The sequence below is a fragment of the Homalodisca vitripennis genome, chromosome 2, assembly GCF_021130785.1.
Source record: "Homalodisca vitripennis isolate AUS2020 chromosome 2, UT_GWSS_2.1, whole genome shotgun sequence".
Taxonomy (NCBI): domain Eukaryota; kingdom Metazoa; phylum Arthropoda; class Insecta; order Hemiptera; family Cicadellidae; genus Homalodisca; species Homalodisca vitripennis.
In genome coordinates this window covers 134,025,092-134,047,638 of record NC_060208.1, presented here as the reverse complement: position 1 = coordinate 134,047,638, position 22,547 = coordinate 134,025,092, and the positions used below count along the sequence as shown (strand labels likewise).

At 29.2% G+C, this 22,547-nt stretch overlaps 2 protein-coding genes across 3 annotated transcripts; both read left to right on the top strand.

Moving 5' to 3' along the window:
- Window positions 1-6,709: 6,709 nt before the first annotated feature.
- On the top strand, window positions 6,710-11,837 carry LOC124356341. The gene is made up of 3 exons (XM_046807527.1): window positions 6,710-6,789; window positions 7,815-7,880; window positions 11,243-11,837. Exons 2-3 carry the CDS (start codon window positions 7,818-7,820, stop codon window positions 11,741-11,743), a joined length of 564 nt encoding a protein of 187 aa, XP_046663483.1. The 5' UTR covers window positions 6,710-6,789; window positions 7,815-7,817; the 3' UTR covers window positions 11,744-11,837.
- Window positions 11,838-17,642: 5,805 nt separating this feature from the next.
- On the top strand, window positions 17,643-19,643 carry LOC124356340. Of its 2 annotated transcripts, none has more exons than XM_046807524.1 (2): window positions 17,643-17,799; window positions 19,308-19,643. In XM_046807524.1, exons 1-2 carry the CDS (start codon window positions 17,728-17,730, stop codon window positions 19,608-19,610), a joined length of 375 nt encoding a protein of 124 aa, XP_046663480.1. In that variant the 5' UTR covers window positions 17,643-17,727; the 3' UTR covers window positions 19,611-19,643. The 2 variants fall into 2 exon arrangements, with proteins under 2 accessions (XP_046663480.1, XP_046663481.1); XM_046807525.1 differs by having other exon boundaries at window positions 17,646-17,799; window positions 19,323-19,643.
- Window positions 19,644-22,547: the final 2,904 nt, after the last annotated feature.

Here is a 22,547-nt window from a genome sequence, read left to right as displayed (position 1 = left end):
TTAAAGTAATTTATTTTACAAACTAAGGATCTTTAAACGTTTATCTTAGCTGCCCTGCTCTTAATTTTTTTATATTTTCTCTTTTATAAAAGAATTATAAATAATATATAGATGAAATCATTGATTCCCAAAAATTAAAGTTATAAATTGGAAAATGTATTATTCATTTATACAAGTGATAGTAAAATAATTCCTTAACCCGTTGTGGAAAGAAGACGTACTGTAGGAAAGAGTTCAGATTTTATTTAAACAACCATAAATTATCATACATAGTTATATTCAAGTACTTAAACTTAGTACTGCATAGAAAATTTTCTAGAGAATTGTGCATATATAAAAACTGATTCCATGCAAAAATATTAAAGTGTTTTATCGTTGAAAGCAAGCGAGAAAGAAGGGAATTTCCATGGTATTCCTATTGTCATTTCCAACCGTAGAACAATAAAATTCAAACAAAGAACGTCTGTTGTAATTGTGGCCTCGTACGATTTTAATTGTTCATAGCTGGTAGGTGCCTGCAAATGAGCATCTATTCGATTCAAATAATAAAAAATAGCAAACAATACACTCACTAAAATTAACAATTCCTTTTCTTATAACACGTAATAACATAATAACATATAACACGTAATAACATATAACATGTTATATGTAATCTTCAATAGTGCAATTAAACTAATTAAATAAATTCTGCTGTTGTTAAAACGTTATATTCCCTGACTCAGACATATGACCCATATTATCTGCTCTTTTTTGAAGTCATACGTGGTTGTATGATAAAATTGAAGTATATTATATATATTTACATGAAACTCTCACATTTATAATACCTTTCTTAGCTCTAATATAAATTTTTGTTTCTATGAGTTGTTCCAATTATCTAAACACGTTTAATTCTTTGTGACTTCATTGATCCTGTACATAAGGCTAATAAACTTACAAACAACTGATCCGATATTTATTTTACGACCTATATATAGTAGAGTTTTTATAACCAACGGTTGCATTATTGCATTTACCGAGATGATTACAGGACAAAAAGATATATTTTCTTCCGCTAAACGGTAAAAGGTTGTCGTTAATTCTACCTTTTAGCTACGGCTTCTTGAAATATTTATTTAACTTATTTTTCAATTTTTTATCATTGAAGGAATAAATATAGTTAGGAGTTTCATCAATCAAAATAAAAATTGAGCTTAAATTCATCAAAGAGTCTGAGCCTTATTTAAAATTTCTATTATACCTAAGTACGCAATGCATTATCAGAAGTAGGATGCATAAAATTGAGAAAAGTTCAACATGTACCTTTTATTCCATATTGAGACAATGACGAATCAAAAAGATCTACTAAAGTAGAAATATGTTTTTATAATATTAAAACACTGTTATAAAACCATCTTTAATGAGCAAAGCTGAGTACATTTCCACGTAAGTTATCAAAGCTGACTGGTCTCCACGACATTTAAATTTGACATTTATAAAGTGGCTTAAAAAGACATAGGAATGAACACTCTACTAGCAGGGTTTTCCCAGAGCTGTTAAAAAAGGAAAGACTTTGATAACATAAAACCTATTATATAAGATCTCCCATAAATTCCTTCATGAGGGCTATTACAACAGACAGATTTCTTTAAAATCCACGTAAAAGGACGTATGGAAAATAAGTTCACTGTATCTTTTTTAAAGGTTCAATTTAACTTAAATGAAATATATTTAATTGATCATTACAAGATTAATACCAAATTTTATTTACTATCCAAAAAGTTTAAATAGTCATTTAATAATATATTTTTTTCATATAATTCTTAAATAAAAAAACATTAAAAAGTATACTTATTAAAAATAAGGTCTGAAATGAACAGGAACTTTCGGTGTTACCAAAAACCGATCTTAGGATATCATAAGTACTAATATGGTAAATACTAGAATGCGGTTTAAACTATTTTCCTTTATATTCCTAAATTTAGTAACAAACTAGTAGTTTTAAAGTGTATCCCGTTAATGTAGGTTTTACTGGTCAGTTTAATAATAACTTATTATTTTTACACGGCACTTATTAGTTTCAAGGAGTTTTTAGATTAGGAAAGTATCATTTCAACGGTTCCAAAACAGATCAAACAAACAGACTTTCACGGAATATTTTTCTTTGAAAAGGCTGTTCGTGTTTGTATTACTTGTTCTCAGATATCAGTTTTAAACAAAAATGTCTATGGTTTAACAAACTAAGATGTATTGAAATAGAACATGACGACATCGTTTGGAACAAATTAAGGAATTCATATTTCATTCAAGTATTTAGTAATAACAAATTGTGTAAATAATATTTAGGGAAATATCATAAATAAATCATAACGTTAACTGAAAGCTTGCGTAAATGTGGTCATATAAATAGGATAAACAAGAAACAACTGAAACTCAAAAAGTCCTACTTTAAGCGATTATCTGAACAAAGGAGGCGCAGTGGTTGATATTCAGGTTTACTGCGATTGCCGAAGCAAGAGATAACTTCTGAAAAGTACTTCTGCCAACTTTGCTCTCTTCAAAAAGGATTTTAACATTTTCCCAAGCTGTAGTACATGTGAAAGCGTTCATTATTCAATCCTTATCATACTAGAAATCTACTTGATTTCTTATACTGTACCACTATCAAGAGAATAGGTCAAATGTTTTGTATGTTTTGTACATACTTGATTTTGCCTTGTTCTCCCCTTTCCGGATTGACGCAATAACATAGTATTACATCATTGTTTTGTTAAGAAGTGGTAATATATTGCTTTATCAAACAAATCATGTACATTAAATCAAAATAAGTCATCAGGGACTTGTTTATTTACATTATGTTGAATAATACTTGTTTAAACCCTTGTTTTGTTAAGAAGTGGTAATATATTGCTTTATAAAAAAAAATCATTTACATTAAATCAAAAGAAGTCATCAGGGACTTGTTTATTTACATTATAATATGTTGAATAATACTTGTTTACCCCGTTGAAGAAAAGGTTGGACCTCCTATAGTTTATGTTATCAGCCTTGAGCTTTATTAACAAAATAAAAATAAGATATTACATCAAATGACAAATTAGCGGTATTACAAATGTAAACTTTATTCTGCTCGTAATTTAATCGTCCACGAAAATATAAAATCGTAATCGATTTTGAATTGCGTGAGATTAGTTCCGCCAGTTAAATAATGTAATACAACTTAGAATCATTAAAAACATTATTAATGTTGTAATATTTGTGTCTAAGGAGAAAACCAAAATGGCAATAACGTTATTATACCACGTCTTACTCATATGCGTAATTTATATCTTAAAATGAGTGTGTTCTTGATCAGAAATTTGTTAGATAAGAATTAGCTAAGTCTCATTCAAGGGGCAGGACGAGGTTTATTTCTGTCTGTGTAAACATCTGTCTGTACGATAAGTCAAAAACTATCTGACCTAATTACTAAATTTTGCATTCATATCCAGGCAACACCGACTTAAACAATTGTGCATGGTATTCCATGAGATATGACTGAGCGTTAGTGGAAATTTTGCATTAGTCGTTTAGATAATCATGACAACAGCAAAATCACAGACTGAATAAATTTTTAATCTAACTGAATACGACTGTAGGAGATTTTAACTTGTGACATAGTAAATGTTATACATGCAGCCTTATAAATTAGGAAATATTACAAACAAAGACCCTCAAACGTGTCATGCGATATGTGATGTGTGTACTGCTCTTTTAAAGAAAGTTCATATTAGAGATTTTATTGAAGGGACACAACATTCCAAGAGTCAGGTATGAGATAACATCTAATACCAGATGATGCAATAAATGGAAGGTGAACAGGAGCTAAACTAAACATTTAAATGTAATTTTTTATTTATCCAAAAACAACGTGGACAAATTTATGTTAATTTGATCATGTTACACATGATTTGAATTTAATATAATTCCATAGTGTAACAATCGCTCTTACGTTGGATATAATTTTTCAACGTCAATGGATACCGCAACCGATTTTAGCATACCGTTACTGGTAATAGTTAACTATTTTTCTGAATACCGTACATGGTAATCAATTGTTATTTTCGGGAGCAGGACGTTGGGGGTAAGAAAAGTCTTTAAAGACAGCCTATGTTGATTGTAAATCATGTTAAATGTATAACTGAACTAAAAACAAAGCCTCAAATATTTTAGTAAACTAATTTCAAAATAGGTAACCAATATATTCCTCCCGGGCCGACTGGCAATGTGCTAACCAGTTATAAAAAGCTGGCTCCTGTTTTTTTTTATTTATTCTGAGCTTGGTCTAGGGAACCAGCCTGTCTTTCAATCGCTCCACGTATTATAATCCCTGGTGTGGGAACATTGCATCTAAGTATTGTCTAACTTGAGCACTGTAGTGTGACGATAATCTGTTTTATTGAAAACACTTTTGGTATTTAAATTTCCACCAACGGTAAATGCCCCTATACTTAAATTACGTATTATACCTGCCCATACGTTAAACGTATGGAAACGACGTGTGTGTGACACTCTTACATCAAGTGCAGTTACCATTATCCCGATATCGGCAGATATGCATGTTAACATAGCCATTCAACGTAAAAGTCGACCCATCTGTGAATATAATATCGTCTCAAAGTATCTGGCTTTGGTAAATTCTACTCATAATTATTTCACAGAATTCCATCAGAAGACTGAAATCGTCTTCGCTCAGTTGCTGCAACATGATAACACGTTATGTTTTTAAACGAGACTACTTTAAATTCTTGAGAATTGATCGATGATATTTTTCATCAAGTTTTGATGCAGAATTAACTGGTTCATTTGGATTTCTTCAATTTTTTTCAATGTAAGACTGAAGAATGTCTAATGATCTGTCTTCTTGTGTCGCAGTAGTTGTTATTTCATGTCTGACACGATACTTAACACTAACAATTTCTAAAAAGTTGACAACTGTGAATTGTACTGCAGATTTAGAAATAGAATTTCCATTAAGAAACTTATTAATTTATAAATTTTTTATTTGTGCATACGGTCTTATATTATTATGCTAGCCACGAATCATTAAAAGTTTAATTCTTTCAAGCTCACCAAGTGGCATAGCTGAACATAAAAAACTTTTATAAACTTTATAAAAAATTATAACTTAACGGTAACAGGATATGACTGCAACAACGACTGTAGCTTTATTGCAACTTGACGTATATACATTATTATTAGAATAACATCCAAAACTTACTGTTTTAATGTCCATTTCAGTAAACCCCGTCCTGGAATGAAAAGAGATAGATAAATAGCTGAGCATTTTTGGACAGCTTAGCGTGTGTTGGCAGTTCTTGCGATTGCAACGTTTTGTAATGTGTCTTATGTTTCGAATTGTATTGAATAAACGACTTTACCAATTGATATTCTGGTTTATTGATGTCCTTGGTTTAGGAACGGCAATAAACTGATAAATAGAGATTCAGGCCATTGTGGGGAAGTCCACAGGAGGGGAAACCCTAATAGGCCCACTACTTGCACTTAACAGTGTACTTATTTTAGCAGCAGGTGTTTCTGATTATGCTTAGCACATTGCCAGACGACCAGAGAGAAAGATTTTGAATACCTACCTTGGAATTCTTTTACTCAAAATAATATTCCTACACAGTGATAACTAGTAAAATGTACGGTGTTATTCATTTTTTATTTTTTATTTTACAGAAATTAATTTTGACTGGATAAACCTTTTGAACTCTAGTTCACTGCAATATTTTTATTTCAACTAGAGCATTAAATTATGTGCAACTCAACATATTCTGTTGTTTCATTGATTTTCTTCTTGCCCCTGAGGGACCATTCCCAAAAGCTGACATAAGACGTGGTATACACAGAAAAATAGCTTACTGTTACCAATAATGGCATTTCAAATTTGGTTGTTATAGCTCTTGTCGTTTAAAAATTATAAATTCGTCCTAAGAATTAATTGTAACCCTGTATGTAAACACACAGGGCATATGAAAATCCGGGCTTCATAAATCGAACTATTAAATTTAAAGCAAAAAAATTTGTATATCATTAATGTACTTACAAATTTACTTTTAGATGTAACTACCATTTTTTTCATGTCATAGTAGGGGGGTGGCCCGCAAGGAGTTAGAAGAAAATCTTCAATTAGAGGAAAGGTAGAACAGTACATCAAACTAACGGTCCTTCTTAGTAGAGTGCAATGCCATAAATCCGACCTGAAAGTTTTTTCTCCTTATATAATCACGCTGGTTTATTTTTGAAAAAATTACAATGTATGTCCTGTTCTAGGGGGTTTTATATTTGTTCTTGGCTTAAGTTTTGTTTATTTTAACAAAATAAATGAATACTGCACTTAAGAAGTAGTTTGCAAAGTAGATATAAAACTTAAAATCTAATGGAGAAAGGTCTACAAGGAGTTAAAAAATAACGTAAGCATAACCTATATTTTGAAAAATCGTGTTAAAGTATCATGGAATATTGAATACTTTTTCATTATTTCCACCCTTTTTTCATAACTAGTAATTTAATATAACCACACTAAAACCGTAACTTACATCAACTCATTGATATCAATCATAATGAATTATTTTAAGTATTGTTACATTTCAAACGTGGAAGAAGCAACTGATCGTTTGGTTATGGTAATTTGATTACAATGTAATCTCACAGCACATGATATCAGAACTATTCATTTATTTATCTTGATCAAATAAGAAATAATAAATAATTCGACATACTTCTGATACAATTTTTAGTCTTTTCGTGACTGAAACCAAGGTAAGTCGTTATGTTATGTACTTTTTTATTTTATGTGCAGTTTTGCACAAATTTTTTTTATTGAATAGTTTGTTATATAATTCGTTAAAAAACTACATATATTTGCAATATATATGTATGTATATAGTACATACTTTATTGTTATTTAGGAACGAAAATTTCTTATTAAATTTATAAATAGATTAATTCAAACGAAACATACATGAAAAGAATAACCAACACACAAAACTAAGGGATACTATTCAGTCTTTTGTAATATATTTTATATTAAATGAATCTAGTAGTATCGAATATGGATCTTAATAATATTCTAATACTACCAATAACAGCTATTTGTGGCTTATCGTATCATATTCATTAAAATGTATAAATGCATAGCAAAGATTTAATATGCAAATATGTTTTTATTAATTTTTGTTACAAAATATTATATAAAAACGCAATATGACTGAAATAAAGACTATTGGAATTAATTTGCTGTTTAACGCTTTTGAATTATAGTTCGGTGTTTTAACCTTCCTTCAAAAAATACAAAATTCGTAGAAATAATGCGAGACAAGGGTATGTAGAATTAATACGTTCCATTTTCTTTAAAAGCATTTCCATTAAATTGACGATCAAATCAATAAATGTTTTATATACACTTTTTACCAAGAAAATCCGAATTAAACCTCTTTCTTGAATATTAAAATTTTATAAATAAGACTAGGATTTCAACGTATATTTTATGGAAAGTATTGAGGGGCGTTACATTATTTAAAAATCGTTTTGAACTTAAATATAATGAGAACGAAAATAAAAGTAAAATAAATTTTGCTGGAATTATTTGTTATATAACCAATATACTATTAAAAATTTAATTCTATTATTTTCCCTATGACAAATTACAATTATATTGTCATAATATATACATATAGTTTAAATTGTAACTTGTTCAAAGTCTGAAAAATATTTTTAAAACACAAACTAAGAAAGTGTAGAAATAGTGCTTATAAAAGAAAATACCTTTTTATTTGCTGTTACAGGAAATGACTTCTGAGAAACTCATTTTTATCTGCCTTGCAGTAGTGCTGGTTCACAGCGACGCGACGGTAAATAAAAATATTTAATTAATTAGGAATGTAGTAACACGTGGTTCTATTGGAAATTAATTAAAATTTAAATATATAATAAATTTTAAAATGTTAGTGGTTATAATTTATCCGAAAAAATTTCAATCCATAGATAACGGTAAGATAAAAAGGTAAACTAAAAGTATTTATTTATAATAAATAACTGTACATACAAAACTTTTAAACCAATATTTCGGTATATATTTATAACATCTGTCTTCAGGTGAATAAAGGGTATGGAATTGAAAGTAACAGAAACAAAAGTAAATATGGATGGAATAAATAACATGTTTATTCCAGATCTTGTTTTAAAACTTTAACTGTTTTGGAAAAGTTACATATTTTCAGCACGTGTAAAATTTTAGTTTTGAATACCTATTAGTTACCTTTTTGTAGTGTTCTGAGACAAATTTAATTTAGATATTCATGTACTTTCCGCATATGTTTTTTCAAAATTGTCTTCGTCATTTATAACATGATTGACGACGGTTTTAGTACGGTTTTTAGGACAGTTTTACTTGTCCTCAAGGTATTTAATTGACCCAATACATTTCGCAGAACCTAGTAATCACATTCATAAGACAAGTTGCCAATGATAGGATATGCCTTGATTGTTTTAATGCTAGTGAAGTTTTATGTATTAGGTAACATTTTTCAAACCAAACACCTGGATTTGTTACATAGATGTGATACTTTTTGTTTTTGTAATGATATTTAATTAATGTTTGTCAGTGGTAATTTAGATTTCACTAATGAATCTTAATTAATTGGGGAACATTTAATCATTACTCTAGAATTTGCTTTGAAAATATTGTTACTTTAAAGTATAATTTTTCACTTATTAAATGCTATTCAAAGGAAATTATTAATGTTTTAAAGTTTTGGTTGGTACTAAACCATTTTGGATCACTGTTTTTAAATTTTAAGTTTGCTCCTTTTTTATTTAGATAAAGTTTGTTCTTGAATAACCTCTTCTTATAAATGAATTCGTTACATAACCAATGTCCTAGTAAGGACCTATAATAAAATAACGTATATTTAAAACCTGTTACATAAACTTTTCGTTATTTTCTCTAGATATGCACTGAATGGCAGATTCAGTAGTTTAAATATTGCATAATATTTGGTTGTTTTATCTTTATTTTAATTTCAAATGACAATTTTTAGTAAATACTTTATATTTAAATAATATGATGTACAGTAGTTTGGTACAATTTAAACGTAGACTTTAGTTAGAAAAATTCATTTAATATTCCAAAAAAACTAATTTTCGTAATAATGTCTTTGTTTATCTGTCTGTGAAAAATTTTGGGGGCGAAATGAGCTGATACTTTAATTTTTTATGTAACTCAGTGAAACTTTTATTTCAAGTGCTTTTAGGTACTTCTACCCAATTTTATACTATATTTAATACTTCCATGATAATGTTTAGTAAAAATGTGAAGTATCTTTCAAAGAATAAACTTTTCCGTATTGTGTACACCACTTCACACCTTTAGTTAATCTGTTCATAAATACATTAATGCCTCAACTTAGTTAGATTAATATTAGGAAGGGATATAACTTTTTAGCTTACTAAGCAGAGGGGCAGTAAATATTACGTTCTTCTAAACCAATTTGACTTTTTATCAGTAAACATATATCTTATAGTGTTTATAATTGTTTTAATCCGTTTATATGATGGTGTTTATTTAGATACTAGCTGTTAACCGTGGCTTCGCACGCAATCTTATATTACTAAGTCCTTATATTACTTAGTAGATGCAATTATTATTTAATATGATGGGAGCAGTATAAACATTTTAAAACGTAAGTAGGCATACATCAGGTAGATATTATTTAAGTCCGTGATAAATACTATAAGAGTTTAACTTAATTATTATATCATGTTTGGCACGTATAGGAGCATTTCTGGTTCAAATTAATTATATACATAACGTCACAGCTGAATCTGCTTTGTCATTCCGATCAAGAAAACACAAATCTCAGATCACACAGGTCTCGGAAACTTACTTCGGTCAAAAAGCGAATATTTCCAGTCCTTTTCATATATTTCAGGTCTAAGATATTTCTAGTACTATAGTACAATTTGCCTTGTTGTTCTGACGAAGAAGAAATAAATAAATAAATATATACATTTATATATATATATATATATATATATATATATATATATATATATATATATATATATATATATATATTACGTAAGACCGAGATGCCTATTTCGGTTAAATAGTGCCTACTTAAGACCATTTAAATTCACTTACCTACTATGTCACAGTTTAGCTTGCCATATTGCCTCGATAACATTTTATATACGTTCGATTATCTACTTCTCGGAAATCTACTTTGGTCAAAATCGTGTTGACATAGTTGAGATTTACCTTGTCCTGATGAAGAAAATACACACATAAGTAAGACTGAAAATCCTATTACGACCTAGGAGAGGGTCCTGCCTACTTACTATGTACTTTCGGTATAAGAGGGAAATTCTTATTAAGGTTTTGCAACTTTCCAAAATAATCGTTATTAAAGTTTTGCGTTACACTTGTTTTTTGGACTGTAGCCAGAGAAAGAATGAATCGTTGAGGCATGTTACTATTCATTTCTCTGTTTTTCCTTTAGCCATTATTAAAATGTAATATCATAATGTCAAGGTAGCCCGCCAGTTTAAAGTAACTTACGTGAAAACATTCATAAATTTGTTCATTAAGGTTAGTTTTTTACAGTATTTAATGCATTAGATGATTTTAATTCGTCACCGGCTCAATCTGGAGTAACATTTATATTTTAATGTTTTATTTACTATCTGCATTACACTATCGATCAAGCACTGTTTACTTATTATTGATAAAATTCAAATGTAAACAGATGTTTCAGAAAGTTTGTCGAACTATAGCTGTCAACAGCTGTAAAAATACGTTTTGTTCTTATCATAACGTGCGAATGTAAAGACAAAAATTATTCAATTTGAATTCGATTTTATTTGGTGAAATGAATGTGTTATGGGTGGTAAAAAGCACTCTAAATGTTAATTCAGACCAAAAGCTATACCTGTTCCAAATTTCAGCACAATCCGTATAGCAGTTTCAGCGTGATTCGAGGACAAACCTCGAAACATGCAAACATCCAAATATCCAAACATTCAAACTTTCGCATTAATTATAATATTAGTGGGATAACCATTATAAATATAGCTATAATACTTAATATCAACAAAATATAACCTATTCACACAATACTGCAATAGACAATACTGCACGTAGGCTACAAAAATTCTATGATTATTGGTGTTCATAAGGCATATAAACGCACTTAGTACATGTTTATAATTTCAGAAGGAGATCAACCCCTCCGTGGGTACTATATCTCCATCATCCAGCAGCGGGAAATCAAGCTTAGAAGAACTGAAGAATCCTGAAGCAGACTCAAAGAGTAAATCCATTTCTACTCGATATTTGGATTCACTTTTTGGACTTGGGATTGGTGGACATCTGTTAGGAGTTCATGCAGGTGCAGGTATAGGTCATGGAAAAGGAGGTTATGGTGATTTGGGCCAAGGATTTGTTGGTAAACCTAGTGGAGGTCAAAATCCACAACCTATATACATACCACAACCACCACCACAAGTATACTACGTCCAAGCTCCTCCACGCCATCAAGTTGCAGATGGTATGCCCTATGGAATTTTTCAAGGAATGCTTCAAGAAAAGCCACAAAGAAACCCTCAAATAATTCCTCAAGGAAAGCCTCCAGGAAAGCCTCAAAGAATGCCTCAAGGAAAGCCTGTAAGAGTCCCAACAGCAAGAACACCAAAAGTCTACCGCCCCCATTGCTAATAAGTATATTTATGCAGGAATTTAAATTATATATATATTTCTTTGTTTATCACTACTCAATTATTGTTTCATAAACAAAATATTTTAAAATTAATTACAGTAACTTTCTTCAATAGAGCCTACCTCATGTCAAAAATCAATATGACATTGTAAGTATACTAAATAAATAAATAAACACTATAATTACGTGAAACTGGCTGTAGTTAAACAAACAGAAAACGTAAGACATTATAAATTTATTAGTAACGTATTCATAAATTTAAAAAGGGTAAATAAACTTATTTGTATGAACAGCCTTGGCAACACAACCTAAGAGTAAACAAAATTTCATCAGAAATGGTAATTATAATTTATACATATTTTACGAACTAAAATTTTAATATTTACCATAAACTATATAGTCAAAGTTAAACAAGTGACTATTTGTCTTAAAAACTTCGGTCTATTTTTATAAAGCCAAAATTTATAAATATCAACTATTTTATAATTTCACATGCAAACTATCTATTAAAATTCCTCTAAGAACATTAGAAAAAAAATGCACTCAATTAAAAATTGCAGCACACAATTAAAAATTTCTGCAGTCACAAAACTATTAATATTTAAAACTGTTTAGATAGTAACCATGAATTACTACATAAAATGTTACCATATATTTTTATGATCAAAATTAATAAGAAATATCTTAAAAAGTATAGTTCTCGATTGAATATATTACTACATATCCCTATGTTTGTGAAATGAAGTGTTTTATTCCATTAAAAAGGTTGAGTTCTACCAGTCAACCTTATACAAATACTGAAAATGTAATTATCATTATAACTATAACTGAATACAGACACTGTAAAATTCTAACATAATATAAGATATAATAACATTTAAATATAATTTCTAAATCTACATAATTTATAAGCTGAATAGTATGATTCTTGATAAAATTAAATAAGTACAATTTAACAATGTAAGATAAAATAAGAAAAATCATCCCGTCGCCCTTCAGAACCCTAGCAGCTAGTTTTTGACTCTCAGCGTGAAACATGGACGACCCTTAATACTTCTAATGTGAGGAATAACGTTATAATGACTGCAACCCAGATTAGTAAACAACCTATTAAGTCTGTTCATCTCTTAATAGGAAATAATAATGAACTAACTTCCCTTTTCTAGGTTGTTCACTAACATCTGAGAAAACATTTACGTAATCAGGCAGATAAATAGCAGTTTTTACTTTTAAAATTGAATTTTAAATGGAAAGAAAAGCGAATTTTTGAAATATAATTAGTGATAATTGCAAAATGAATTGTGAAACGTGCTTATGATGTTTGACATAAATTAACTCTAATACATTAATTGTGAGAACGGTCTTGTCTGTCCATTTACTCAACAGTTAAATCACTGTTCATGACGTCACGGAGTTGATTTGTGAAAATAAAAGGGCTTTAACCAGCAATAAACTTCTTATTCATTTGCACAAATAGAGCAAAATTTATTTATGCTGTGGATTCCAGCATATTAACATAAAATGGTCCGCCCATTTTAGGCTTGTATTAATAGTTAGTCTGAGATTATTCGTTTATTTTGGTAATTTAACTCAAGATTTTTAAGCTTTGTTTTCCGTATAGTATCAAGGTTAATAAGGTTAACCAGTCTCGAGTAACCTATTGTCATACCTTGCGTCTTATTTACGTTCAGGTGTCAATCCATGTTGTTTAGCTTTTAAGTAAATCATTTCTATATCTAGGTCTGAAGTTGTGACACAAAAGTGTATAGTTCGTTACGTTAGCAGTAATAGTATGTTTTTAAATTATTGGCGTAATAATGGGTATTTTTAAATTCCTTTCGATTGAAGTTATATCGTGTATGTACAATGAGAATAGTGAGTCCAAGTTCAGAGCCCTGTGGAACTCCTCCCATAACAGTTTTTTAGTCATATATTTTATTCCCCTTCTTTACACATTGCTGGTGACCTGTGAGGTAAGACTCGACATATTTACCACAACTATCGGAAATAAAATACTTATTTAATTCAATGAGAATAAGTGTGTGGTAGGTGTAATCAGTGATTTCAATTCAATTGTAGTGGTACTGTGATTATACCTAAATCAATATTGTAGTTTTTTCAACAAATTTAAATTTTTGAGGGAAGAAGAACTATCAGTGATCTATTTTTGAAGACCATTTGAGAGGCCTTATTTTCTTTATCTGTCGGAGTTCAGATGGAGATTGAGGGTTAGAAGGTTTATTAAATGAGCAACTAGAGAATATTTCAAAAAATTTGGTAAAATAGAAGAATTTAATAAAGAATAGAACATTATAACTATAGTAGTCAGTGTGATTGGAGATAATATATACTTAAAATCGTAGACGTATATCATCAGCCTCAACCAAATGCTGACTATTCTCGAAAAAAGTACTCAGTATGTTGGCCTTACTTACGGATGATCACAAGAATGTCCGCTGACGCTTTTCGAGGAGCAGGCCTCATCTCAGCTACATAATAATGAGCTAAAGATTGTTTCCATTAATTAGTTGCTAATTATTAATTAATTATTTTAAGATCGAAGGGAAAACGGGTGTATGGTACCGAAGACGTATAGTTTTCAGAATACGCAGATTATTTACTCTGTTCCATAGAGATCTCATAGACTGTTGCTTGGACAAAATATTATGATAAAAACTAACTTTGGTATTACTGATGTGCCGTTGCGTATGGGTCCTGAAGCTCTTGGACCCGAACAAAAGTGTTAGAAAAGAGTTAAATTCTGTAGCTGTTGTTCACATCGTTGGTGACAGGGCAAAGCAGCAACATCAACTAAAAGAGAAGCATAACCTATGTCACTGAATTATTGTTTAGTGATTAATTTTTGCATAGATTATAAGCTTGTTCTATATAGGCACAAAAGGTAAGATCATGCTTTGGCAATCCAGGCCTGGAGGTCGTTCATGGCCTAACCCCATAGGTTGGGTCAGATAGCGCCATGATGTCCAGCCAAGTTTATGTTGTAGTGGTATGGTTTTCTTTTTACTATAATACGTTTTAAAAATTTGTAGAATTCTAAAAACTCAAGTATTTGAAACTTTAAAAATAAAGATCATTTTACTCATAGTATCAATTATTGAACTAAATAAATTTACTGATCGACGTAGATGTATTACATAATCTAAAGAGTGTTAAGTTGATAATGTTCCATTTGGCCCACTAATAGGGGCAGTGGGAAGATGTAATGATATTATCAAAGTTTTAATTTCATTAGGACTGCTTCTCCTTCATTTCGTGCCCACCCAACTTTATCAATTCCAGTTCACCAACTGTCACTGGCATTTAATATTGAAAATAATTTAATTTAAATCGTATTGTGAAAAGCTACTGCGCTAAAAATACTAACATGTTTATATTAAATGATGATTATTTATTGATGAACGGAAAAAGTACCGTAAGTTCTTAATGCTAATCAAGCGTTAAATACTATTCTAAATATTGTTAAACATTTTTTTTGCATAGCTGCAAGTTTATTTACTTTTAAAACCAAGATCTAATATAAAATGCATCTAAATATAATATTTAATATAAATACTGCCTAGTTATAGGAGAAGGGGTTAGCAAAAACAAAGTCCCCTTTTTATTGGCAAACATTGCCACTAATTTTTAATTGTGAAATATTAAATGTAACTTGAGATCCGTATTTTCTTGCAGGACCTGGAAAAATGTTGGTATTTATTAAACAACTAAAAGTAGGAGTCAAATACCTAAACCTTTATTGCAGTATAAGGAATAAGAACACTTAAAAAAGTCCATTTAATATAATGTTGTTTATTTTATAATTGCAGAAGGTTTTTAATACAATTTACGCTTAATACTAGTATATAAACAGCTTAATTTTATATATGTATAATAAAGGAAGATATCACAAAATTTATATATTTTGGCTTAAACTGTATTCAGGAAATAAAAAAATTATAAATAGGGATATAAGAAGTAAATAAACATAAACATCAACACAGAAAATGAACCTTAAGAATGAATTATGTAGAATGGTAAACATATGATTAAATTTTATGTATTCACTATGTTCAATAAATCACATTAAATTTAATCCATTTGGAAATTTTTATTTGGTGACGAACTGATGGGCTTGTTCCTTGGTTCTGAGACTGTTTGTACTTAAATGTTCTAATATCTTTCTAATTGGTTTCAGAAAATAAGTTTATTCAAAATTTAAGTTATGTGTTAAGCCATGTGACTCTACAATTTGCTCTGCCTTTTTTTGTTTATGCGCATACCTGTGACTTGCCAACCTTGTTCAAAGAGAATTTATTGTTGAGCCAATATAATCTTTAGTACATAACTTGCACTGAATTATAAAAACAATATTTTTTTATTCATATGATAAGTCTTCAAATATACTGTATGATTTTTCTGCAGATCTACTTTTAATTGTGTTTGATGTAGAGCGCATAACTAAACACCTGGGTTTATTGCAAGGGTGATCCAACTGTTACGTTTTCTTGGTCTTGGTGGTTATATAATTTTTTATGTACTAAAATATCTTTCAAAACTGGTGGTTTTATAAATTACATTTTTGGAAGGTATTTGAAAATGTGTTTTGTTGAAGCAGAGCTGTCCAATAAACTGTATGCTACTCAAAAGATATTGTTAATTTTATAAAGTATTTTGTTAAAAAACTTTGGATCATTATTGTCAAATTTTGATTTAATTGTTCCACTGGATAGTTATTTAGTGTTAAGTTTGTTGTTTAGAAGTTTTCGAGGATAACCTCTTTTGTAAAATGCTGATAATAAATTATCAATACATTGTTCTAAGTGATATTTTTCATTGCATAAATTTTAAGCTCTTTTAGCTAAACTCTTTTGAATGGTTTTTTTTGACATGGGACCAATGACAACTGTCATGATATAGGTATTGAAATATGTTGGTGTTTTTATATTGATTGTAGTTTTCAACTTCTGAGTTTCAATAAAAATATCTGTATTCAGGAAACTCACAGTTTATTCAGATATTTTTCAAGTAAACTTTAAGTAGCAGAAAGTGTTCAGTGATTGTAAAAAAATTTGTAAATGTTAATTACAATATGTCCATATCATAAAGATATCGTCAATGCATCGTTTCCAAAATATGGGTTTGTATGGTTGTTTTTCTAGAAAATCATGTTCAAGCTTGCCCATAACAAGATTAGCATAAGAAGGAGCCCCTTTGCTGTAGATAAAAGTTATTTTGAAACCTATAGCTATTCATAGTTAGGATGAAATTGTTTAATGTTAAAAGAAAATCGAAGAGGCTAGTGTATTTTTGGGACGTTTGCTTAAGTAGTATTTGACATAATCAATTCCTTTTTGGTGTTAAATATTTATGTACAACGATTGAGCATCGATTGTTACTAATTTAGTATTTTCAAGAAGTTGAGCTACATTCTTCAAAAGGTAGAAAAAAATAATTACGAATTTTCATGAAAGAAGGAAGATTAGTATCAAATTGTTTTAAATGGTCATCAACAAATGAAGAAACTCTCTCAGTTGGAGAAGATATTGATACTATATTTGGTCTTCCTGGAGGATTTGAAATATTCTTGTGGACTTTTAGTAATATGAAGTATGTTGGTGTTTTTGGAAATTTATTTATTAGTAAATTGATGGAATGATGACTTAAGCTTTCTCTTAAGGCATTATTATTTATGTAATTAGATATTTATGAAAAAAATTCTTCATTAACATATCTATTTACAATTTTATATGTCTTAGTGATGAGTATAGAAATTACGGTGGATTGCTTGATGTCCAGTCCAGTTAATGTACATGAGATGACATAATTAGTGTACTCAGCAGTTAGTTATAAAAGGTGGAGATGAGAGGTAATCCGTATTTAACTGCTTAACTGAGAGATAATCCTAGGTACCTAAGACGTTTATTACCTATTGTGTTGCTCTGGAACAGTTTACTCAAGACATACAACTTAGGTTACGTTCACTATGTCGTTTATATTATTAATTCTTTACGTTTTAACAATAGGGTACACTGTAGTTAATTGTTTTAACAGTAAGGTAAGATAGTGGTATTGTACCTATCTAATACTATGTTAGTTTTGTATTAATTAGGTTCATTAATAATACATTTAAATTAATGTTATTTCCGAACTGAGTTAGCTTTCAACAATATATTAATTAAAAGAACCTTTAAATATTCAATAAAAGTATATTAATTTCTGTGCTATGATACAAAATTAAACTCAGGCTCTGATCATGTAAAACCAAAAAAACTTTAATTAAGTACAAGATGTAAGTGGCTGAAATAAATTTAGTGATGTTTGTACATTGGAAATGGAATATCTCAAAGAATTCACATCATTACGGCACAGAAGATCGCTTTCATTTAATTCCAAGTTAAAATTGACAAATAGGTGGAAGTTAAAATTAATTAACCAATTGCCAAAAAAAATTGACAGAAAATGGTGGAAATTACAAGGTAGAAGTGCAGGGTAAAAACGTAAAAGTTACAATGTTGAAACCATTTTTAAATCAGATACAATTAATTAGCGTATTTTAAGTAGCATATGTTGTAGTATGAATTATACAATTTTTCAATGTGTAGTATTTTTATTACATAGGAAGAAATGTTTATGATTTTTAACTTTTTCCCAATTAAAAAAAAAACTTGAAATATTACAGTGCATTATTATATTAACTTAACATTCTGTCTTCTAGGGGCAGTATGAGTCAGTTATTTTCTTAATCAGTTAATAAAACAGGTAAAGATAATCAAGGAAGTTATAAATACCACATAGAATCCTGATATCTTGATTTTAAAAAGTTTTTAATGAGATATAAACCTTTTTTAAATGAAACATGGTAGATCAATGTAAACTGATAATTGGATAAACATCACTGTATGTCCCTCAGAGTGATAACACTGAAACCACAGATATGCGTGATATTATAATTTTTATATTTAGTAAGATATGAGATGGTTTTGTATGTCGAAAATCTGTACTTAACTATCATAAGATGGGTTGTTCTATTCCTTGGTATTATAAAAAGTAAGGTTAAATTAAAATTGAAGAACGTGCAAGCAGCCTTTCATACGTCTTTTCAGGTAATGAAGATTTCTTTTACCTAAAATATTGAAGGAAAAGTTATAGAGTACTATGTGATAATCGATAGTCTTGAACACTTAAAATATAATATATTACTGCTCTTTTAGTTAAAACTTTGTATCACCGTAAAAGATATATTAGGATATTTATTTCCATACTCATGAAAACATTGTTTAAGTTTCCCAATATCTTTCAACTATTAAGAGACATGCCGTAGTTACATATACATAAATTATTATTATGTTTATGGTTTTTATTATAATATTTTAATTCGTAACCCGAACAATGGGATAGAAACGGTTACCATAGAATATATTCGTACTTGTATTTAACTATATCCTTACAATATTTAGTATAAATCTGTAATAAAATCTACATATTTGATTTAATGGGTTATTATGATTTAACAACTCATTAGCACATAAGACTTATTCAAATAGTGTTCTCATTTATGTTTAGGCTCATGATTTTCAGGAAGAAAACTCCATAGATTCAGCATTCAGTAGAGACAACCCATTATCAAACAAACCAGCTGAAGATGGGAATGACTCAAAGGATTCGATTGCTCCTCGTACTCTTTTCGGATTAGTAAATATCTTAGGACTGCAAGGACATATGGGTCTTGATTTTGTCCCTGAAAGCTACGGAGATATGCCGCCAAGTAACCTAGGACATAAAGGATATCGCACATACCCGCTTGGTGGCCATTATTTATCACAGCCAGCACTACCACCGTATTACGTCGGTTGTAATTCCTGCTGATAAGCAAAAATAAATTCAGCTATTCATGTGCCATTGAAGGTCCTTCTTGATTGAATGTATGTCACCAATTTTTTTTTTTAATATACACAATTAATATCTACGATCTTACTTACATATTGATGATATAGTTCCTATTACGTAAGATTTTAATAATTTGAAAAAAACGGAACTATTAAGTTGAGAGTAATTAAAACTATATGCAAAAATTATATGAAATTTTTTATGTTTTATTTATTAATTACATATGATGGGTTAAACAAATCATGAACAAAATATAAATACAAAGTAGTTGAAAAAAAATATATGAAATTTTTTATGTTTTATTTATTAGTTACATATGATGGGTTAAAAAATCATGAACAAAGTAGAAATACAAAGTGGTTGAAAAAATAATTAATATAAAATTATCTTAATTATACATAGTATTTATATTTACACGAATTTCAATGAATTCAAGTTTGAACATTATTTTCATTATTTACATCATTGTCATCATTAATTTCGACAATACTTAGATTATCTGTTCGTTCAATCATTTCATTGTATTCTAAAAAAGATACAATAGGTTTATGGTAACTGAAATAAGAAATAAAAATGTTTGATTGAAATTTATCTAAATATCGTATAAAACAGCATCGATAGTCGTTTTATACTTTTTTGTACTGACTTTTCGATCATTAGACATAGTCAAACCTAATGTTTCATTCAAAAATTCAATTAATGCTAAATTTTTGTCATCTGCGAAGTTAATATTAAAGTCTCCGCTTAATATCAATGTTTAAAAATATATTCGTTGTTTTCATTATTCATTTATCTGTATAAAAATATTAATATGTTTCATACTCACTTATATACTGAAGTCAATGAATTTAAATTCAATAAATAAACAGTAATCCTTCAATTAAATAATTACAATAATAGTCAAATTAAAAATTCACTTAAAAAAACAAAATCCAGTACACACAAGTTGAACTTCCCACGTGGTCAATTTAATTTTACTTATGTATTCTACACTCTAATACTTAATGTACAACGCGTCACATTTACAATTACAGATGTACTGCTACTATAACGTATTGTTGACGTGACTCGACTGCTGACGTGAAAATTATACTTATCCAAAAAGCGTCCAACGCGCACATAATACAGTCAGAAATAGTCGATGTATTAGTGTATACGTGTACACATGCTACTGCGCGTGCGATAGTCTGGCTCTCCATAGCTATAGATATACTATTATCATTAGCATATTACATTGCGTAGATTTAGTATTAGGCGTTTAATATATCATAAATAGCACAAAGTGACTAAAATAGAATAAACAAATTTTCCAAAGATTATTAACGTTTCCATGGAAACCACTTTAGCATGTCGGTGACGCGAACCGAGGATTTTACCCTCTAGCAAACCGCTCAACGCGCCTAAAGAAGTTTTCACTTCAAAAAAAAACATTACACGTCATTTAATAAATATTTGTATCACTTACAATCAGATGAATTTAATTATATTTAATTTTGGAAATCAAAGAAAAATTATTGTATAGTATGTAATTACTTTAAAAATCCTTATTTCTTTCTGGTTATAGTAATTTCATTGAATTATATATAACTGATATTCTTATGCATTTGCAAAACTAGAGCACTTAGTTATAAAACTTGTTTGATAATAAAATTCAAATGTAATTTGAGCTATATGGCCGACATCATTATGAGCCTTGATCGTAATATTGTGCTGGTAAATAAGTTTTAATGGCTCATAACAAAATCCTTGAACACATTTAAAATATATGAGTTACCTGCATAATTTATGAAGCAAATGGCTTTACATAATACACTTAGAGTTTATAACTACTAGTGTCGCATTTTAAAATATCATGAGAATGTACTCAATTTATTACAAAATTTATGAACTATGAAATTTTGTAGTTCAACAATGCTATGCATATAAGCAATGTAACAATATCCAGTATAATTCAACCAAATCCTTTAATAAAACATTTACCGTCAAGTTTGATGTTACTTATATAGAAACAGCGTTTTATGTGCAATTTAAATTCTTTCCATCAAATATATTTTAGATATAGTACTGAGAGACAGACACAGAATTAATATTTTCTCCACCTTTATTAATAATCTTTAAAAGTATTTCAACTAAAATGTATTTCAAATCTGATAAAATAACTTACACTAAAATTTTTTCAACTAATGAAAATCATCATTAACGATTTAGTTAAACATAACTAAAATAAGCCCAAGAGAATTAGCTTGCAACTATCACGTTGGATCGACTGTGCTGCCTTTTTTGGGACAGAAGAGAACTGCTCAGTAGTGTAGATGCAGGAGATGATTGTAAGGGGAGTGTGTATCTAGAAGCCTCAGAAGCCTGTGTATCAGACACCTCAGTCTGTATCTAGAAGCAGTTTCGTATTATTTCAATGCAATATTCAAGGCGCAGTACAAAATTTAAAAGTTAACCAATTAAATTTATTCCTGGAATTATCTAATCTAAATCCGGATATCATCTGTCTGTCTGAGCACTGGCTCTCACAAGAAAATTGTACAACATTAAGTAAAATCAACAGTTTAAAAACGATTTCTATATACACACGAACAAGCTAAACTAGGGGTGGGGTGGGCATACATGTCAAATCTTAACTCGATATGGTATCGTTGGGTTAGTTTCATGGCTTTTTGGTGGAGGAGGTTTTTGAATTCTCCGTTAGTCTAATTAAGTTAAAATGGAAACAAAATCCTGTATATGATTTTCTTCATTCTTTAAGAATCCCTTACATCTTATTACTGGTGACTGTAATATTTATATTTTTAAAAGCTATAGTATTAAGCTAGATTTTTATTACCAGACTGCGTTCGTATGATTTGATATCAAACGTAAATGAAGCAACCCGTATAACAAGTAGTTCTAAATCTTGTATTGATA